General features: G+C 44.9%; 1 protein-coding gene across 5 annotated transcripts in view; it reads left to right on the top strand.

The window, feature by feature from the left end:
• LOC144798733 (uncharacterized) overlaps positions 1 to 18,546 on the top strand; it is a 784,842-nt gene that overhangs the window by 110,087 nt on the left and 656,209 nt on the right. For all 5 annotated transcript variants that reach the window (XM_078669743.1, XM_078669744.1, XM_078669747.1 and 2 more), the window contains exon 2: positions 8,340 to 8,447. In XM_078669743.1, the coding sequence (XP_078525869.1) occupies positions 8,340 to 8,447 (108 nt within the window). The remainder of the gene's footprint in view (positions 1 to 8,339; positions 8,448 to 18,546) is intronic.

Genomic DNA, 18,546 nt, shown 5'->3' on the forward strand with positions numbered 1-18,546 from the left:
GACAACATGCAACAGTAAAGAAGAAAAAGTGCCAGGACACGAGTTATGAACACCAGAGCGGATTTATTCAACTGGTGTATCCCTTCCTTTCATTGTTTCCAGAAGGTATGCATTTGTCATTATATCAAACTTTCAAAACATATTTACATTTTAAACAGAGGATGAGACATTCCTCTTACATTAGAGACAATATTTCATACATTCAACAATAAACGGTCCTTGCGGTATGAGTCAAACAAGAACAAAAAAGCAAATCAGAAGAAATTCATGAATGGTTACACTTTCACTATTTCATGAAAAACAACAACAGATGAATCATGTACACCTCAGCTTATTCGTGTTGAATGTATGAAATATTGTCTCTAATGTAAGAGGAATGTCTCATCCTCTGTTTAAAATGTAAATATGTTTTGAAAGTTTGATATAATGACAAATGCATACCTTCTGGAAACAATGAAAGGAAGGGATACACCAGTTGAATAAATCAGCTCTGGTGTTCATAACTCGTGTCCTGGCACTTTTTCTTCTCTACCAAGATTTAGCAGCCATCACCTTACAGAAACAAAGGGACTTTCGAGCAGTGACCTCCCATCTGCTAGTCAAGGGTGTCGCATACTCCTGGGGTCATCCCTTACTGCTAATTTTTAAATGGGACGGCAAACTACAGCAGCTTAGATCTGTACAGGAGGCCTGCAAACTACACAGCCTGCCATTTCAAAGCCCAGAAGATAAGACCAATTCAAGTCAACAGCCGTCACAAAAGTTCTGGCAAAAAGTCAGAAGGAGATGCCTCTTTGATACTACCCGGGGGCCCGACCCCGCAACTCAGGTACAGGAGAGATAGGCAGCGCTAGAGACAGTCCTCAAGGATGCTGTGGCTCAAGATGGCTCCTGATTTGGGAGGGGTGAACTGAGATCTAGTTTGAAATGAGGGGCGGGGGGCATGGGAGCGGGGAGACGGGGGTTTATTTTTCCTTGTTCAGGCCAAGATATGTCCCGGTTTACCTTTTTTTCAGGAGTTCTCGATCAAGCCCTGTGGGCCCTGGACACTATGGGGAAGGAGTTCAGTTGGGGTTGGGGGTCAGGGGGGAACTGGTGTGCTAATTGGGGGCCACACGGGTGGAAGCGACATACAGGGATACATTGGGGCCGGAAGGGGGGCACAGTCCAGGCGACTCACTCATACCCCATGACACACTCAGAGTTGCATATCCTCACTCTCAATGAGAGAGGCCTAAACAGTCCTAACAAGTGGAGATCAATACTGTCATAGAGAGACTCATCTCCTACCTAAGGATTGGCATCAGATGGAGTCCAGAGAATTTCCACAACAGTACTTCTCTTCCACACAGGATAAAAAAGCGGGGATGGCCATACTGGTGTTGAGGCTCTTCACAGGGACAGTGGGGGACAAGATGGTGCAAATTAAAGGGTGTCTTTTAGCCTATAAGCTGTGGATTGGGGGTTTATCCCTGATAGTGGGGTCTATTTATGCACCCAATGCAGGCCAGGAAAAGTTCCTCAGAGCAACCCTGTCTAAAGTCCTGACCACACAGGAGCGGTGGCAAATTGTAGGGGGAGTCCTGAACTTATTCATGGACACAGCGGCAGATAGGTCCAGCCATAGGTACACACAGACAGGAGCAATTTCTCCAGGAGGGAGGCAATGGCTGCAGAGTAGGGGGCTCATAGACATGTGGCGAGCAGCTCACCCTCATACCTCACAATTTTCCTTTTACTCACACGCTCATTATACATATGCCCGACTTGACCACTTGCTGGGCGTGGCGTAGCTAAACACACTGGTGAGGGATGTCAGTACCACACCAGTGGCATTATCCAACCATGACGCGGTGACACCGACCCTTATGGTACCTCAGATGCGTAGGATTTTGGGGAGCTGGAGACTGCGGGAGAGCATGCTACACAAAGCTGCAGTGCAGGCACAAATCCTCAAATGACTACCTCGATACAAACAACTCTACCAACGTCTCCCTGCCCACCTTGTGGGGGGCTCTTAAAGCTGTGGTGAGGGGAGAACTGATAGTGATTTCTGCTGCCAAGAATAGAGAGCGCAAATCCAAATGGGACCAAATCACCGCACAGGTGCTAGAATTGGAGAGGGTACACAGCAGGACCGGGGCGCCTAGAATTTGGCGGCAGTTAAAGGCAGCACGAGCCATGCTGCCAGGTCTGAATATGCTGCGCTATGGCTCAAGCACTCTTACTATATAGGGGGGATAAAACGGGGCGCATGCTAGCAAGCAAGCTGAGAGCACACTCTACAGTCAAGAGTGCAATCCTTCAATCGACCTCGGGGGCCACAGTAGAAAGTGATGAAGAGATAGCACAGGTCTTTTGAATATTCTATGCTGAGATCTATTACAGGGAGACCGCTCCACCCTCCCACATTGATGCCTACCTTAAGAGCGCACATACGACGACGATAGACCCAGCCCACGCAGACACATCAGAATCACCAATATGCATAGAGGAAGAAATGGGGGTGATTTCACGTCTCAAACCACTGAAGTCGCTGGGACCCGACAAAACATTCTACAAAACGTTCTGCCCAATTCTGGCTCCGTTACTGACAAGACTTTTTAATTCCTTCACCGGACCGGAAGCGATTCCTCCAGATATGCTAGCGGCTTCTATAGTAGTTTTTCCGAAACGGGAAAGGACAAATCTCTGTGCTGCTCCTACGCCCGGTGTCACTGCTCAACATGGATTTGAAGCTGTTTACAGGAATATTGGCAGCTCAATTAGGTCCCTTTATGCCGGGCATTATTGAGCCAGACCAATCCGGCTTCATCCAAAATAGACAAAGCAGCGATAACACCAAACGCATACAACACCTCATTGATAAGGCTCACCGCACTGGCATGGATGCCCTTCCCTATCGGGGGATGCCGAGAAGGCATTCAATCACGTAGACTGGGACTTTTTAGATAAGGCTCTGATCCACTTTGGCCTGGGGGAAAGGTTTCGAGCTTGGGTGTTGAGTTGCTACAGTAAACCCACCGCAACTATTAAAGTGAATGGGGTAACATCTAGACCCTTTGAGATACAGCAGGGAACCCATCAGGGATGTCTGTTGTCACCCCTTCTCTTTGCCCTTTACCTAGAACCACTAGCTCAGAGTATAAGAGAGAACCCATACATACTTGGCATTCCTTTTGGAGGGGAGAGTCATACAATAAGTCTCTAAGCGGACAATGTCATTGCTTCCCTTGAATCCCCACCGCGCTCAGTCCCAGTATTTCTACATGAGTTGGAAGCCTTCAGCAGGGTCTCAGGCTTCAATATCAATTTTGGAAAGTTGCTGATTCCCTGGCTGAACCAAACTGGAAGTGTGCCCGCCTCAAGTGGAACTCCACATGCTGGTATACAGGCAAGGGCTTCTATTCCTTACTTGGGAATCGAACTGGCATCATCAGTGTCTCAAACGGTCACCCTCAAATACTCCAAGTTGACCACTCAAATTCTTCACAACCTGAACTGCTGGAAACATCACCAGCTGTCCCTCCTAGGAAGGGTTGCAGCGCTCAAGATGTCCATCCTTTCTAAAGCGCTATATCTTTTCCAAACCATAGTGATTTGGCCTCCACCAGAAACTATCCAGACATTGCAGCAAGCGATACAGCAGATTGTCTGGGCAGGAGCTAGGCCGTGGATGCGGAAAGCACTGGGTTACATAAGACCTGATGAAGGAGGTTGGGGATCCCGAATATACTGGAATATTTTAGGGCAATACAGCTTCGGTATCTGGTGGAATGGACCCTGCCAGGCGGGCTTCCGTCCTCGCCATTCCACTGAGAAGATGGTCATCTCAGTTATAGACCAACTCAGGGAGGGACTTGATACCAACATTCCGCAGACCCTGGTCCTCCTCGACCTGTCCGCCGCCTTTGACACGGTAGACCATTCCATTCTCTTGTCCCATGTCAGGGCGGCGGGCATAGGGGTCCAGGCTCTCACCTGGATAGGATCCTTCCTGGAAGGGCGCACTCAAGCGGTTCGCCTTGCCGATTTTTCAGCTCCACCTAGCAGGGTAAACTGCGGGGTCCCCCAGGGCTCTTCTCTCTCCCCTCTTTTATTTACTTTGTATATTTTTCCTCTTATTTTCGCACTTCAACAAATGGAGATCACAGTTTACAACTATGCTGATGACCTCCAACTCATTTTTAATTTTTCTGACCCTTCACTTGGTGCTTCCCGCTTCCAGTCTGTCTTGCTATTCATCCAGGCTTGGATGAATGCAAACCATCTCAAACTCAACCCGGCTAAAACGGAGCTGATCCTGACTGGAGGCAGTGGCAATCCCTGGTCGCCTTCTTTCTGGCCCCCTTCCTTTGGCCCCCCTCCCACTCCCTCTCACTCTGTTAAGACCCTAGGAATTATGTTCAACCACCACTTGATACTTCACACCCATATCAGTTCCGTTGTTTCTTCCTGTTTTTTTTACTCTACGTATCATCAGGAAAGTATCCCGGGTTTTCTCCCCCTCAGCACTTAAACTGATTGTTATGGCCATGGTTTTATCCAAGATTGATTACGGGAACATCATCTATAACGGTGCCCCCGCTTACGCACTTCAGCGCCTTCAGACGGTGCAGAACCAGGCAGCTTGCCTGGTACATGGCCTACCAAAATACCATCACTCCTCCCCCCTTCTCACTGCCCTTCACTTAAACAAAGAGCCCTTTTTAAACTCAGCTGCCTCACCTTTCAGGCCCGTGCGGGCACTGCCCCCGCGTTCATTAACTCCGCTATCACTAACTATTGCCCTACTAGAGCTCTACGCTCCTCCGCCAAGTCCTTGCTATTCGTCCCCCGGTTTAAGAAAAAACGATCCGGTGGCCCTGTGTTTTCTTATTTTAATCGGCATTGCTGTATAAAAGTGTTGGTATTAGACTTCTGCGCGCATAGAGACTTTAAGGACACCATAGTGAGCCCCTTTGGGGACAGAGCGGGCGGTACTTACATTTAGCCCACCACATCATAGACATATGGTACAAAAGGGGACGCATTGCGGAGGTAATGAAACTATTTTTGGAAATGCATGTTGTATTATTGCAGAATGCCAATAAAAACAAAGTTAAACCTAAACTGCTCTTCAGATTTTTCTTTCTTAGCCAACCAGTCTTCACATACTTCAACACGAGGCCAGATTTATCAAACTTTAACGCAATGTAACAGAGCAAGACACCTCACTGCGCTGCGCTGTGTGGAAGGTAGAGGACAGGAATGTGCCATATATAACATTATGTGAGTCATTCCTGTCCTTTCCTTGTGCAGGTGCAAAATGGGATGCCTTGTGCCAAAGCAGTCACCCTTGCAGCATGTTGCATATTTGATATATTGGTAAGCCCATAGGAAAGTGCACTGAGTGTGCAGGGCCTGTAAATCAAATGCTACTAGTGGGCCTGCAGCACTGATTTTGCCACCCACATGAGTAGCCCTGAAAAGATATTTCAGACCTGCCACTGCAGGGTCTGCACACAGTTTGTAACTACCATGTCGACCTGGCAAATGGACTCACTTGCCAGGCCCTAATCTTCCCTTTTCTTACATAAACCTCACCCCCTAAGGTAGGCCCAAGGTACCCCTGTGGACAGGGTGCTGTGTATGTTAAAGGTAGGGCATGTACTGGTGTGTGTGACATGTCCTGGTGGTGAATTAAAGTGAATTTTGTTTTTCGCCACTGCAAGGCTATCTGTCCCATAGGAAAGAATGGAAGTTTTACTTATAACATCTTAAAAGCATAACTTCCCATTGGGACCAGATAGGGAAATGGAGTTTAGTATGCCTTGACTCAGAGTGTAAATTCACATCTTTTAGTGAAGATGATTTTCATGTTCTGTGTTTGAACATACCACTTTTTGAAAGTAGGTGTTTTTTTGCTTAGCCATCCCGTGTGCCTCTGCTGGGTTTGTGGATTGACTTTCTGGCTTTGGAGTGACAGGGGCCGGGAATGTGTATTCTCTTCAGACATCCACTTGGGGGGGGGGGGAGGGTCGAGGTGTTTTGTGCCTTTCTTGGATGAGTCAGGGCTGGACAGAAAAGACCTGGGTTGCATTTAGAGTAGTGGGAGGAGATTTCCATGACCGGCTCACACCAATGTGCCAGCCACAATGAGAAAGGTACTGTGAATGAGCCTGGTCTGCCTTGAACAATGCTGTCTCCGTCTCCTGCCAGGAAGCTAAGCCGGAGAGGACAGAACTGGTTTGGACTAAGCACAGACACTCACTGCCTGAGAGAACAAAGGAATTGTAAGTATAAATATTGGGGCCCAGACCCCAGAACTTTAGAAGTCGCTGGAATTAATGAACCTGCCAAGAAGAGGAGCTGGAAGATCTGCCAGATGGAGTACTACCCCGTTGCTTTGTTGTTGCTTTGTTGGGTTGGCCTGCAGTTGCTGCTTCTGCCATGGGCAGTGAAGGGACTAGACTGAACATTCTTTACTTGTTCTGAGTGTTTCCAAGGGCTTGAAGTAGTGCTTGCTTCCTGTTCTTAAGTCTCAGGGACTGCAATGACTTTACCAACCTCTGGGTACTGCTTCTGGAACCGCTGTTTCAGTTGTCAACCGTGTCTGGTGGCTCAGTGGACTAATGCGTCCATTGCAGGGGCCTGTGTTCGACCTTATGGTCACAGGTTCAAATCCCGGCGGGTCCACTCAGCCTTTCATCCATCTGAGGTCGATAAAATGAGTACCATTGAGTTGGGTAACAATGAACATCTGTTATTCAGCGCCTAGAAACCTCTGGGTGAACGTGCCCTTTACAAATACACATGTTATGTTATGTTATGTAAGTTGTCATGAAGAAGAAAAATGCAACCGACTCCATCACCGACTCCGTCGCCAGGTCTGTGTCCTGACGGGACTGCAGAAGGCACCATCTGCATCTTACACCACAACCCTGGTCTCACCGCCGCTGACGACCACTGCCACTGCCACCTAGCCACTGCTTGCACCATGACCTGTGGGCACCACACTCTGTACTGCCTTGCTTCACTTCGCCATCCTGTTCTCACTGACGCCATCGCTGCTGCTTACTTCGACACCCTTGAATGCAACGTGGCTGGGGGTGCCGCTCTTAAGTTTCACAATGCACCGCCTCATCCCTCACGGCAGTCTGGGCTGACCGACGCCAGCTCCCGCTAACCGGCACTGTTGCTTGCACTGCAACCTACCAGCAACGCATTGAGCACCGCCTCACCATGCACCGTAAGCCCTGGTCTCACCAAAGCCATCTGGATGACCTTCACAGAGCCGCTGCGTGCACCGCATTGTGAGGGCACCGCACCCTTCACCGCTTTCATTTCGCAACGCAACAGCAATGTTTGCCATGACCGGCTCACACCAATGTGCCAGCCACAATGAGAAAGGTACTGTTCATGAGTCTGTCCATGCTTTCACTGTCCTTTACCGACGCAGTCGGCTGAAACTGTTGGACTCCGTTGTTTTCAGCATTGCAGTAGCCCCGGATGGAGCTACCGACTCGTAGGAACTGTGTTTTTGAGATATTTCTTCAATTTTGAGGATATCTTGCAAAGTATAAATTTTTAAGCACTGTATGTTGGATTCTTATAATTTCGGTCTTGTTTTGGATATATATAAACATTGGATCTTTTTCTAAACTGGTGTGGCTTCCTTTTGTAGTGTTTTTACTGTATTACTTTTGCAAATGCTTTACACACTGCCTCTGAGATAAGCCTGACTCCTCGTGGCAAGCTACCATGTGGTTGCCCAGGGGTTATTTTCGGAGTGTAACTCCCTAATCCTGACTGCGAAGAAGGGTCCCTACTTGGACAAAGGTGCAAACCATTGCCAACTAGAGACCCCCATTTCTAACAGTGCTATTATCATACCCTCCTCCTCCCAGGTCACTCCTTGAGTTGCATCTTCACATTGTCCAGTCTATGCACTTCCACCATGGCTGTCATCATCCTATCCCACAAGCAGCCCCTGTAAATAACAGATACATAGGTATATTCAAATGTACTGTCCAGAAACATCATTCCCGCTCACTCAAACCCCTGAAATAGATAAATGTCATTGTTCCCCTCCTTCATTTGCCCATTCCATGCATTCAGTTACATTTCCCTTGTTTTAGACATACCTCACGTTTTGCACTTGTGTACATGGCCTAATGCAAAACCATCATTTTTGGAGCCTTGCTTGCTTTTTGGCACCTTCAGGTACTGTGCTTTTCTCTCTACAGCAAACACTTCTAAAGAAAGAAATTGATTTATGGATTATATATGGACATGTGCAAGCTGAATGCAGAACATTGTATACAGTAAGCCTTTAGTGTTTAATTCTCTTCCTGCAGGTGTGTTGTCCAGAGTCAAGTCCTCCTTCAATACAGAACAGTGACAGTTTCGAAGAGCTGTTTGAGAGTTTTGACTTCAGCAGTGATGAGGAATGCAAAGAAAAAGAGGTATGGTGTTAACAACCTGAAATATGGAAACCATGTTTGTGTGAAGTGTGTGAGATTATCAGTGACCAGAGCAGCCCCAGCATGTAGGAAGCTTGCAAGGATCAAAGATTGAAGAGACTGGAGAGGTAGAACTGCCCTTGACACGCCATGACTTTAACCGAGAAAGGAACTTCCTGTGAGTAAAGATTAGGGTGAGGGTGCTCTCTACAGGGAGCTTGACCAGACATAATGTGATGTGATGACAGACAGAGGGGCCATTTTATAATTTACTGGATGGATGTTTGGCAGTCAGGCCTACACCTCCGCTCGCCAAAATATGAAATGACCACCAAGTCAACAGTGATTTCTTATTCATTGCCAGGAACTGCCCTCACAGCAGTTCCTATCAATGCTTTTTGCAGTTTGACACACTGCTCCATCAAGCATGATGGAGCCATACAGTGAACTATTTTCTATTTTCTTTTCAAAAAGTAAATTCTGGAGCGAGAAGTTTAAAAAAAATGTTCAATGAAAAAGATAATTCTCCCCTCACCATGGGAGTCCTTTCCTCTGGCGATGGGAATTTTTTTGTAGTTTTCACTGCCCCATACCAATAGGATTTTCCTGGTGATGATAGGCAGTGAACACTGACCTCTAATTACACCCATCTAAATTAGTTGGGTGGAGTTAGATGTCAACCTCTGATAGCCCTTACTCTTTCAGGCTGTCAGAGGGTTTTAACCATGGAAGAGACGGAGTCTCTGCTGTGATTAAACAAAGGTTCCGCCTGCATTTACTTTGGGTGGGTGGATCACAGTCTTGGCTGTATGGATACTCCGTCAACGTTGTGACAGAGTATCCATACCACCAAGATATAAATCAGGCCAAGATTGGAATGGAATGGTGAGAATTCCTTAAGCACATAGAGAAAGTAACAGAGGCGTGGTGTTTCTGAGGAAGGTTTCATTGGCATCTGTAAGGAACTTTGCCTATGTAAGATTGATGTGTAAGATGCCTTTGCAAAGGGGTGTCTTTATGAGGGTGATTTATGTGCGAGGGCAAGGTTTACGAAAGTAGGATTTCTCTGTGTAAAGGCTCTGTTTAAGGATGCATGTGTGAAGGATTGAGTGTGCTCAAGTGAAAAATGTGTATATGAGGGCGGTTTATGTGTGGGATGGGAGAGGTAATTTCAAACTTCACATGCTTTGCACTGTGCAGAGCTCATGAATTGAAAAACAAATTGCAAAATTGCAATTCAGTAGATTTTACAACTTCTCACACCCCATGAAAGGATTCCCTCAGCATTTGCAGCTCAAATTTAAAAGATGGTCTAGCACATAGAGGCTATCAGCAGAAAAGCTGCCTCTATTATCCATGCATGTAGGAACCAAAAAAATGTTTAGCTTAGTCTATCTATACAGTAAAGGTCTAGAGGAGAAACTGGAGAATGCTGGCTAGATGTCAAGAGCAGAACATTGCTATACAGAGGCAATATGAACATGGTGTTTAATGGTGTGCACTGCGCCTCATGTTTATTCAGTGATGTGATCCTACCCGCCTTCTCCCGGGTCCCCCCTGACTTGCACACTCACATTTTCCAGGCTATGCCCTCAGGCCCTGGCTCTCATCAACTTAATCTCCAAGCAGCCCTAGTAAAAAAATAGAAATAAGTATATTCAAATCTACAGTTCCAGAAACATCATTCCCACTCACTCTGACCCTTGAAATAGATAAATGTCCATGTTCCACTGATCCAGCCGGACAACAACCTGCAGATAATTTTCAGTAAATACTCATTCCCATAATTCACACACACTCACAATCTGGTCGATGAAACCCTGCTGGGGATCAATTTTAGGGCTAAATCTATATGTCCATTTACCTCTCAGCCTTGAGTCTATTTAATACTAAGCCCTTTTCTTTACAATTGGATCCATTAGTTGATAATGTTTGGTAATTTTGACATTGCAGCGTTTATGTTATGTTATGTTATCTGGTATTTATAGAACGCGCAGCTACTCCCAAGAGTGTCCCGGCGCTGAGAGAAAAAGACCACATAATAGCAAACAGAAAACCCGCCCTCGCCGTAGAATCAGATAGGCCTAGAGCTGGAATAGCCATGTTTTCAGATTCCGCCTAAAATCAAGGAGGTCCGGGATCTGTCTCAGAGGGAGAAGGAGGCCATTCGATAGTCGAGAAGCTACTGCTTGAAAAGATCTTGCCGCTACCCGTTCTGTTCATTAATAGCCACAGACTCGTATAAGATTTAAAGGTTTTATCTTAATTTACTTTAGCATATCAAAGACAAATTACAGTGTTAACTCCATCATTCTGAAGAGGTAAGACTCAATTTATCTAAATAAATTATACATTTCAATGACAAGTACCTCAGGAAGAGAGGATAGAGAGAAAAGGCATATTGACACAATACACAGATTTATATTTACCTAGGATGCTGCAGGATTGTACCACTCTGGCCAAGAGTATGGACCCCTTAGAAAATTCAGGTTATAGGTTCAGGACAGGAATAGGACAGGACAGGTAGCCTCTTCTGGATTCGACGCCTGCATCTCACCCCTCTCTGATACTAATTTCCTCCTCGATTCTTCAGCGCTCTTCTTTTTAATTCTATTGCCTCCTCGATTCTTCCTCGATCTCCTTTCTAATTCTATTTGTTTGAAAATGTAAGTCTGCATTCAGAATTACTCCCACTGACGGTATCAATGCACTGAATATGTCTCCAACTATTTCTGCAAAACTAGCTCTTTTATTACGTATTAGTTCATTATTGTTTTCATTGCTTCCAGTGATTCTTTTCACTTGATAGACTTTAGGGAATACTATTCCAACATAGCAACTCCCATGCCATCCTGCTGGTAGCTTAAAGTAAGCCTTGTTCCCACAAATATAGTATGTTCCGGGAAATACTGTATCAGTTCCCCCTTTAGTCCCCATCCTCCAATAATCAAAAAATTATGTTCACATTCACTGGAACCAATAAATACATTGTTATAGTCAACTTTTAACCTATGGAGACGGATTTTCCCTTTCTTCTCGAAATCTAGCACCATCACAGCCTGAGCCTTGCCAGGTGTAAAAGTTCTTTCTTCCTCAGCCCATGGTGGAATTTTGGCTTTCTGTTTGTTTGCTTGCTTCTGGATATCTTGTCTCCTTTCTTCTACTAAATTCAAAAATATATTTTCTTCTTCTTTTAGTGAACATGTTAAATTATGCCTATGAGCTTCTGCTATATCTATTGCATTTTGTGCTAAGAAAAATTCTCCCATAAACTGTGCAGCTAAACTAGTGAGCACTGAATTCATATTCTTTCAAACAGGAACCTCTGGAAATATCACATCTAAGTTTGAGTAATAATACTGCAATTTTTCTGTTTTATAGAACAGACTTGCTAATGCACTCCATGAAATGCCATATGTTAGCGGTAAATGGTGATTTGTAACACCTTCTGCTACTGAAGCTGGTAATTTCATACATACATAACAATAACTAATCTCCATAGCATCTACATATTCAAACAATAACTTTGTGAAAACATTCAAATCTGTGTTATTATCAGTTACTGTGTGATAAATTTCTAACTCATCTGATGTTTCTAGTTCTACTCTATTTCCCTTCATCTTAGCTAGTTTTCCATCAATGTCTGTATTATTTTTCTTTTCTATACCCATCAAATATGGTATCGCTATAATTAAACCTAACCATACTAAAATCACTAATAGGATGCTACATATACATATTCTACAACATTTCTTTAAACAATTTCATTTAGTCTTTCAGCAACTCTATTTTTAGCCATTTTAAGAAGGTTTCTTTTCTTTATTTCAGAAATTTGTAAGTTTTCTTGGTTCGTTTTCAAGAAGGTCTCACCTCTCCTTCGCCAATTTGATCTGCAATTATTTCTTCATCACTTTCGTCATTTAAATCTAAATTTTCAAGTTCTTCAAGAATCACATAAGTCCATTCAGGTCCTTTGAACTTATTGTTCAATATTTTTTATTTTTGACTCCTTCGTTTGTGTTTCTCGTTGGTCTGTCCTGATTGACTAGTGACTTTGTTCACTTGGTCAGGTTCTTCATTAATTGTCTTTAGATGATACCTTAATCTTTTGACATATCTGGGCCAATTATCACCTTTTCTAACCCTTTTGGGTTGCACTGTTCTTTCTCCTTCTTTGTCACTTTTGAATATTCTTTTGTTTGTATTATATTGTGGCACAACTTGATTTTCTTCATCTTCTGAATCCCTCTCTAGTTGACCGAGTTCAGGACTTCTTGAAGTGCTACCATTCACCTGAACATGTTCCGGATTGTCTATCTGTTCAGGTTCTAAGTCTTCTTTAGTCTGTTCTTCTTCCTGAACTTGTTTCTCTATTCCTCACTGGTCTGCTCAGGTCTTATTGTACTTGACTTGTTTGCTGCCTGAACTTGTTCTTCTACACCTATCTGTCCCTCCTCAGATTTGTGAAAATCCTTGCTCGTCTGAGTGTATTTTTCTTTCCCTATCTGTTCCTGCTCAAAGTCTTCAACAACCTCGAATTCTGTTTCTGGAGCTTGATCTTCTATACTTGTCTGGTCCTTACTAGTTTCTAGCTTCTCTAATTTTGTTTTGCTTCTTGTTCTTATTTCGACAACAGGTATGTCAATTGCTGGTACCCAATCCTCCTGACTAGTGCTTGGTTGTTCTCGATCAGCTACTTCAGAGTATGTTATTCTAGGCTCTTCATCTGTATAACCTTCTGCACCTCAACTCCAATTTCCTGTCAAAGGGTTTCCTCATCAGGGGCTGGTACTCTTTTGGTATGGCTGGCGTTTATTTAGTTAGACAATCCTGCACATTTCACCCGCTGTTGTTGGGACCAGTATAATTTGTTTTGGGGTACTCCACCTGGGTGCCAGACACGTCTCTCAGGTGTGATTCTTTATCACCATCCAGTCTTCAAGTTCATGTGCTTGATCTGGCTGCCTGACCTCTGCGTCCTCTCCAACCTAGTGAGAGACAGAACGCACTAGGTCAGCCAATCTTTTACAATAGTCCTATACCAGAACATTGGTTATGCTTAACAGTCTGTGTCCAGTTACGAAGACTAATCTCATTGTTCTTCCCAAGAGTACGTCATGGGGACTCAACCCTGTGTTTCTGTCAGGATTGTTTCTGAGTCCCATCAGAACAAGAGGCAATGCAGCTGGCCAACACAGTGATGTAGATGCGCACACCTTTGCCAATCTTGATTTTATTGTTCCATGCAGTTGTTCCACCACTCCAGAAGCCCCTGGGCAGTAAGCACAGTGCAATTTTTGTTCAATCTTGAATGCTTCACATATCAATCGAATTATTTCATTATTAAAGTGAGATCCCCTATCTGATTCCAGAAAACCAAAACGTGGTATGAGAGTTCCCTCAATAATAATTTGGCAACTATTAAGCTGTCATTTCTCCTGGTGAGAAGAAACACACTATGACAAGGATGTACTTCAGTCCTCAACTGAATGAAATCAACCTGAAGCCTTACAAATGGTCCTTCTGCCTTTCCAATTCTTCCCATGCTGACCACTGTCTTCCTACCTGGGTTATTCTGTTGACAAATTAAGCACCTCTGGCACAGGCTCTCTGCGATAGCCCTAAACTGCGGATTGAACCAGTCCTGTTTAAAAAGTCTGATGATAGCATCTCTACCTATGTGGGTATCTCCATGGTACATTCTTGCTTGTTGTGAGAGTAAACAGTCTGGCATGACTGGCCTGCCATCTGGATACATCCAAACACTATCTTCTTCCCTCCTTTGACATCCTGTTTTAATCAACTCTTCTTTTTCACTTACTGCTACCTCATCCTGTAAATGTCTCACTTCATCCCAAGTTTCTATGGCTGAGATAAGCATAAGTTGGCATCTGATTCCTGTAGTTTCAATTTTCTTGTTTACGGACAATTTAGTTTTGGAACAATACTGAGCAACTTGGTCAGCATAACGATTACCAGCAGTCACATAGTCATTCCCTGACTAATGTGCAGCACATTTGACCACAGTCACTTCTTTTGTCAATTGTATTGCTTCTAAAAGCCCTTTTACATATTGTCCATTTTTTTGATAGGGGTTCCTGAGGAAGTCATGAAATTCCTTTGCATCCAAAGTCATGCACAACTCCGTAACCATACTGGCTATCAGTGTAAATGGTTGCTCTCCAATTTTCCCCAATTTTACATAATTTAATTATACCAATCAATTCGGCTATTTGTGCAGACTTGACTCCAGGTAAATAGCATGCTTTGACTATTCCAGCCAATGTACAAACAGCATAAGCAGCACTAAGCCCTCCTTCCTCGTGCCTCATGCATGAGCCATCTACAAATAGTTCATTTTCACAATTGTTATGGGGCTCTTCCTGTATGTCTGGGTGACGTTTGGTACAATATTCAGTAATGTTCAACATCATCCCTCACTTCTTCTCCATACACAAGAGGTAATAAGGTTGCTGGATTCAGATCCGTACACCTGATTACTGTTACATTTTCTGCTCCCAAAATAATTCTTTGATATTTTGTCATTTTACTTGGGGTAAGATACTGAGTTCTTGTTCTGGTCAAAAGAATTTCTACTGAATGAGAGACATATACTTTCACAGGATGTCCCGTTACAATAGATTCACTTTGTTCAAGACTTGTGCACACAGCAGGCACTGCTTTCAAACAACCAGGTAATGCAGAAGCTACAGGGTCCAAAGTATCAGAACAATATGCCACTGGACGTCGCATCAAACCATGTCTCTGGATTAGCACTGATAGCGCACAATTATCTTGTTTTCAACAGAATAATACAAACTCTTTTGTGTAATCTGGCATTCCAAGAGCAGGGGCTTCGCACAGACAATTTCATAATTTTACAAAAGCTCCCATGCTTTTCCTATCACACTCTACAGGATAATTCTGATTTCTTCCTGGGTCTGAGGTAACTGCATCTGTTTTATTATTTTAATCCTTTCAGGTGTCACTTTCCTCATGCCTCTTTCTAATTGATGTCCCTCAATTTAACTCAGTTTTGACAAAATTGTAATTTTTCTGGTGACACCTTATGCCCTTCATCGGACTATTGGTTTAACATTGCATTAGAACCTAGGACAAAGTCTTCTCGTGTTTTTGAGGTGACTACTAAATCATCTATATATTGGACCAAAACTGAACTTTTGGGCATCACTAATGTTTCTAGACACTTTTTCAAAATCTGATTAAAGACTGAAGGGCTTTCTGTGTACCCCTGAGGAACTTGATTCCACACATACATGCGATTTTCTAATTGAGATGAAAAGAGATATTGACTGTCTGGGTGTAACGGAATGGAGAAAAATCCATGACACAAATCAATTACTGTGAACCTCCCTGCATTCCATGGTATTTGATACAGAATTACTGCTGGGTTTAGCACTACAGGACAACAAGGCACCACTATTTTGTTTATTTTTCACAGGTCCTGCACTATGCGATATTTCCCGTTAGGTTTCTTAATGCCAATTATGGGTGAATTACAAGGACTGCTCATTATTTCTTTTTTTTTTTTTTAAGACCTTTATTGACTTCATTTAGAACTGACACAGCAAAGTGCCTACATCCCAGCGGACTGGCATTGCAATTTGATTGTTTTCACCGAAGGTGGTGAGGGACGGAACACAGTAAGCCGCCTACAACCTCATCGGGCCGGCCGCGTCAGGGGGGCACACATTATTATTTGCTAGCAACTCAGGTCTCAACAGGTACAACTTAATATTAAGATCAAATAGCCACTTTAATCACGCCAACGGTCGCCTATTATGATCAACCGCTGCCAACTACTCTTTCAGTCATTATTCGTCACCTAATTCTATTCACCCATCGTGTGCAAGCAAAAACACACCACATATCGGATTAGTCAGATCGCTCCGATCCCTGGGGGAACCCTCTGCCGTGCTATGTCCTTCCCCATCCCGTGTATCATCCTCTTCAGGGCAAGGGCCAGGGACCAAGTCCTCGGTGTCAGAGTGTTTCAAGAGGTATGTTTGAAGAGGAGCCCAAATATCTCGTGGGCGGGAGGAGGGTGGCATAAGATCAGCATAGACGTGTAACTGTTCCTGGCAATATATAAGGTCGTTCAGCCAGTCTTTGAACTTGGGGGCCCCCGGCTTCTTCCCCATCGGCAGGCAATGCGTCGTTTCGCCAAGAGGAGAGCCAGGGAGGCATATCTCCATATTTTGGTGGGAAGCTTTTCTGTGTAACCCAGGATAGCGGTGAGGGGGGTCATCAGGCACGTGTGTATCCATCATGTCACCTATGGCATTAAGAACTTCCCTCCAGTATTCATGGACAGGAGGACAGTCCCAGGCCAAGTGCCCAAACCCAGCACCCCCCGCTCTGCATCTATCACAGCGGTTATTATCTCGCAGATGCAAGCGATGTAAGCGAGCCGCCGTATAGTACAGTCGATGCAGATATCTATAACGTAGGAGGCGTAGTCTGCTATTGGCGGAGATTTTGCCAGTCTAGTGGCAGCAGAATGACCACTGCTCATCAGTGAGGGGATGTCCCAGTTCCTCCTCCCACTTACCCCTGGATGGGGCAGGGTCTCTTTCCCATTCCCTTTGAGTGGTGCAATAAAGCAGTGACACTACATGCTCAGGGGAGGTCTTCTGTAAGAGAGTGTAAAAGGGGAGCATAACGGGGAGTTCAAGTGGGAAGTATTTTGTGAGCGATCGCATGTCCTGTCTGAGTCTCACATAATAGAAGCGCTCCAAGGGAGTGGGGGAAGTAGCACCGAAGAATTCCTCACTAGTGCGGAATTTCCCATGCGTGTATAGTTTACCCAAGGTAAGGCAGGATAGTTTACGCAGCATGTGGCGGCAACCCCCCCTCCTGTGTGACTGGTAGGTTGTGTCTCCCCTGTATCGGCGCTAGCGGTGAGTAGAGTACGGGGCATTGGAGTCTATGCGCCAGATCGCGCCAATCGCTGGTGGTGCATTGTACAGTAGTAGAGGCTAGGAGTCTAGGGACTGCGGGGGTGCTAAGGTAAGCTGTGTAAGGTGTGGGGGCCATGTACCCATCTTCTATTGCCAGATGAGGCATGTGAGGTGGGTGCATCCAGTTGGCCGCAAAGTGAGCCTGGGCACAGATGAAGTAGAGTTCCAGATCAGGGACCTCGAAACCACCAGCGTCAAAGGGACGTGTGAGGACATCCCATGTCATCCTGGGCAGCTTACTGGCCCATACCAAAAGGATTAGCTGGGTTTTAATACTTTAAAAAAAATTCCGGCTTGCAGCATGAGGGATGTTGGTGAAAAAGTAAAGCAATTTGGGAAATAGTACCATTTTGATCGGAGACACTCTGGCAGCCATGGATAGGGGGACGCAATCCATGTTGTTATTTTATCAATCAGTTGGTCAAGTGCGCTTCCATAATTGGCCCGCATCAGCTCCTCTCGGCAATGGGAGATTCTGATGCCCAGGTATGTGATTGTGTCCGCACACCATGCAAGTGGGTATTCCAACTCAAACCGTGTGGTGAAATCTGTAAGGGGGAATATCTGGGATTTCCCTCAGTTCATGCTGACCCCAGAAAGTCGTCCGAATAGGATGAGTAATCGGAGAATTGTGTTAAGGCTAACGACGGGGTCTCGCAAATACAACGTCAGATCGTCTGCATATAAAGAGATTAGAATCTGTCTCTCTGGGGAAATTAAGGCATAGTCCCGGTAATGTTGTCGGACCTTGGCTCCCAAGGGCTCGATTGCTATAGCAAAAAGGAGGGGTGAGAGGGGGCACCCCTGACGGGTACCTCTTGTTATCGCGAAGGGGGATGATTGATCACTGTTGATCAGAACTTTAGCTCATATTCCTGAGTATAGCAGGTTAATCCAGGCCAGGAAGGGGGCGGAAAATCCTATACGTTGTAGGACAAAGGCGAGGTAATCCCACTCCAGGGTATCGAACGGCTTAGTGGTGTCCAGAAATATAGCTGCAGTGTTCATGTCGGGGGCGATGTCCTGTAGAATCGTGAGCAATGTGCGCAGATTGTGAGAGGTACCTCTGGTGGGCACAAAGCTCGAATGGTCGGGGAGCACTAGCGCAGTCATGAGGGGAC

The sequence above is a fragment of the Lissotriton helveticus genome, chromosome 12 (genome assembly GCF_964261635.1).
Source record: "Lissotriton helveticus chromosome 12, aLisHel1.1, whole genome shotgun sequence".
Lineage (NCBI taxonomy): Eukaryota > Metazoa > Chordata > Amphibia > Caudata > Salamandridae > Lissotriton > Lissotriton helveticus.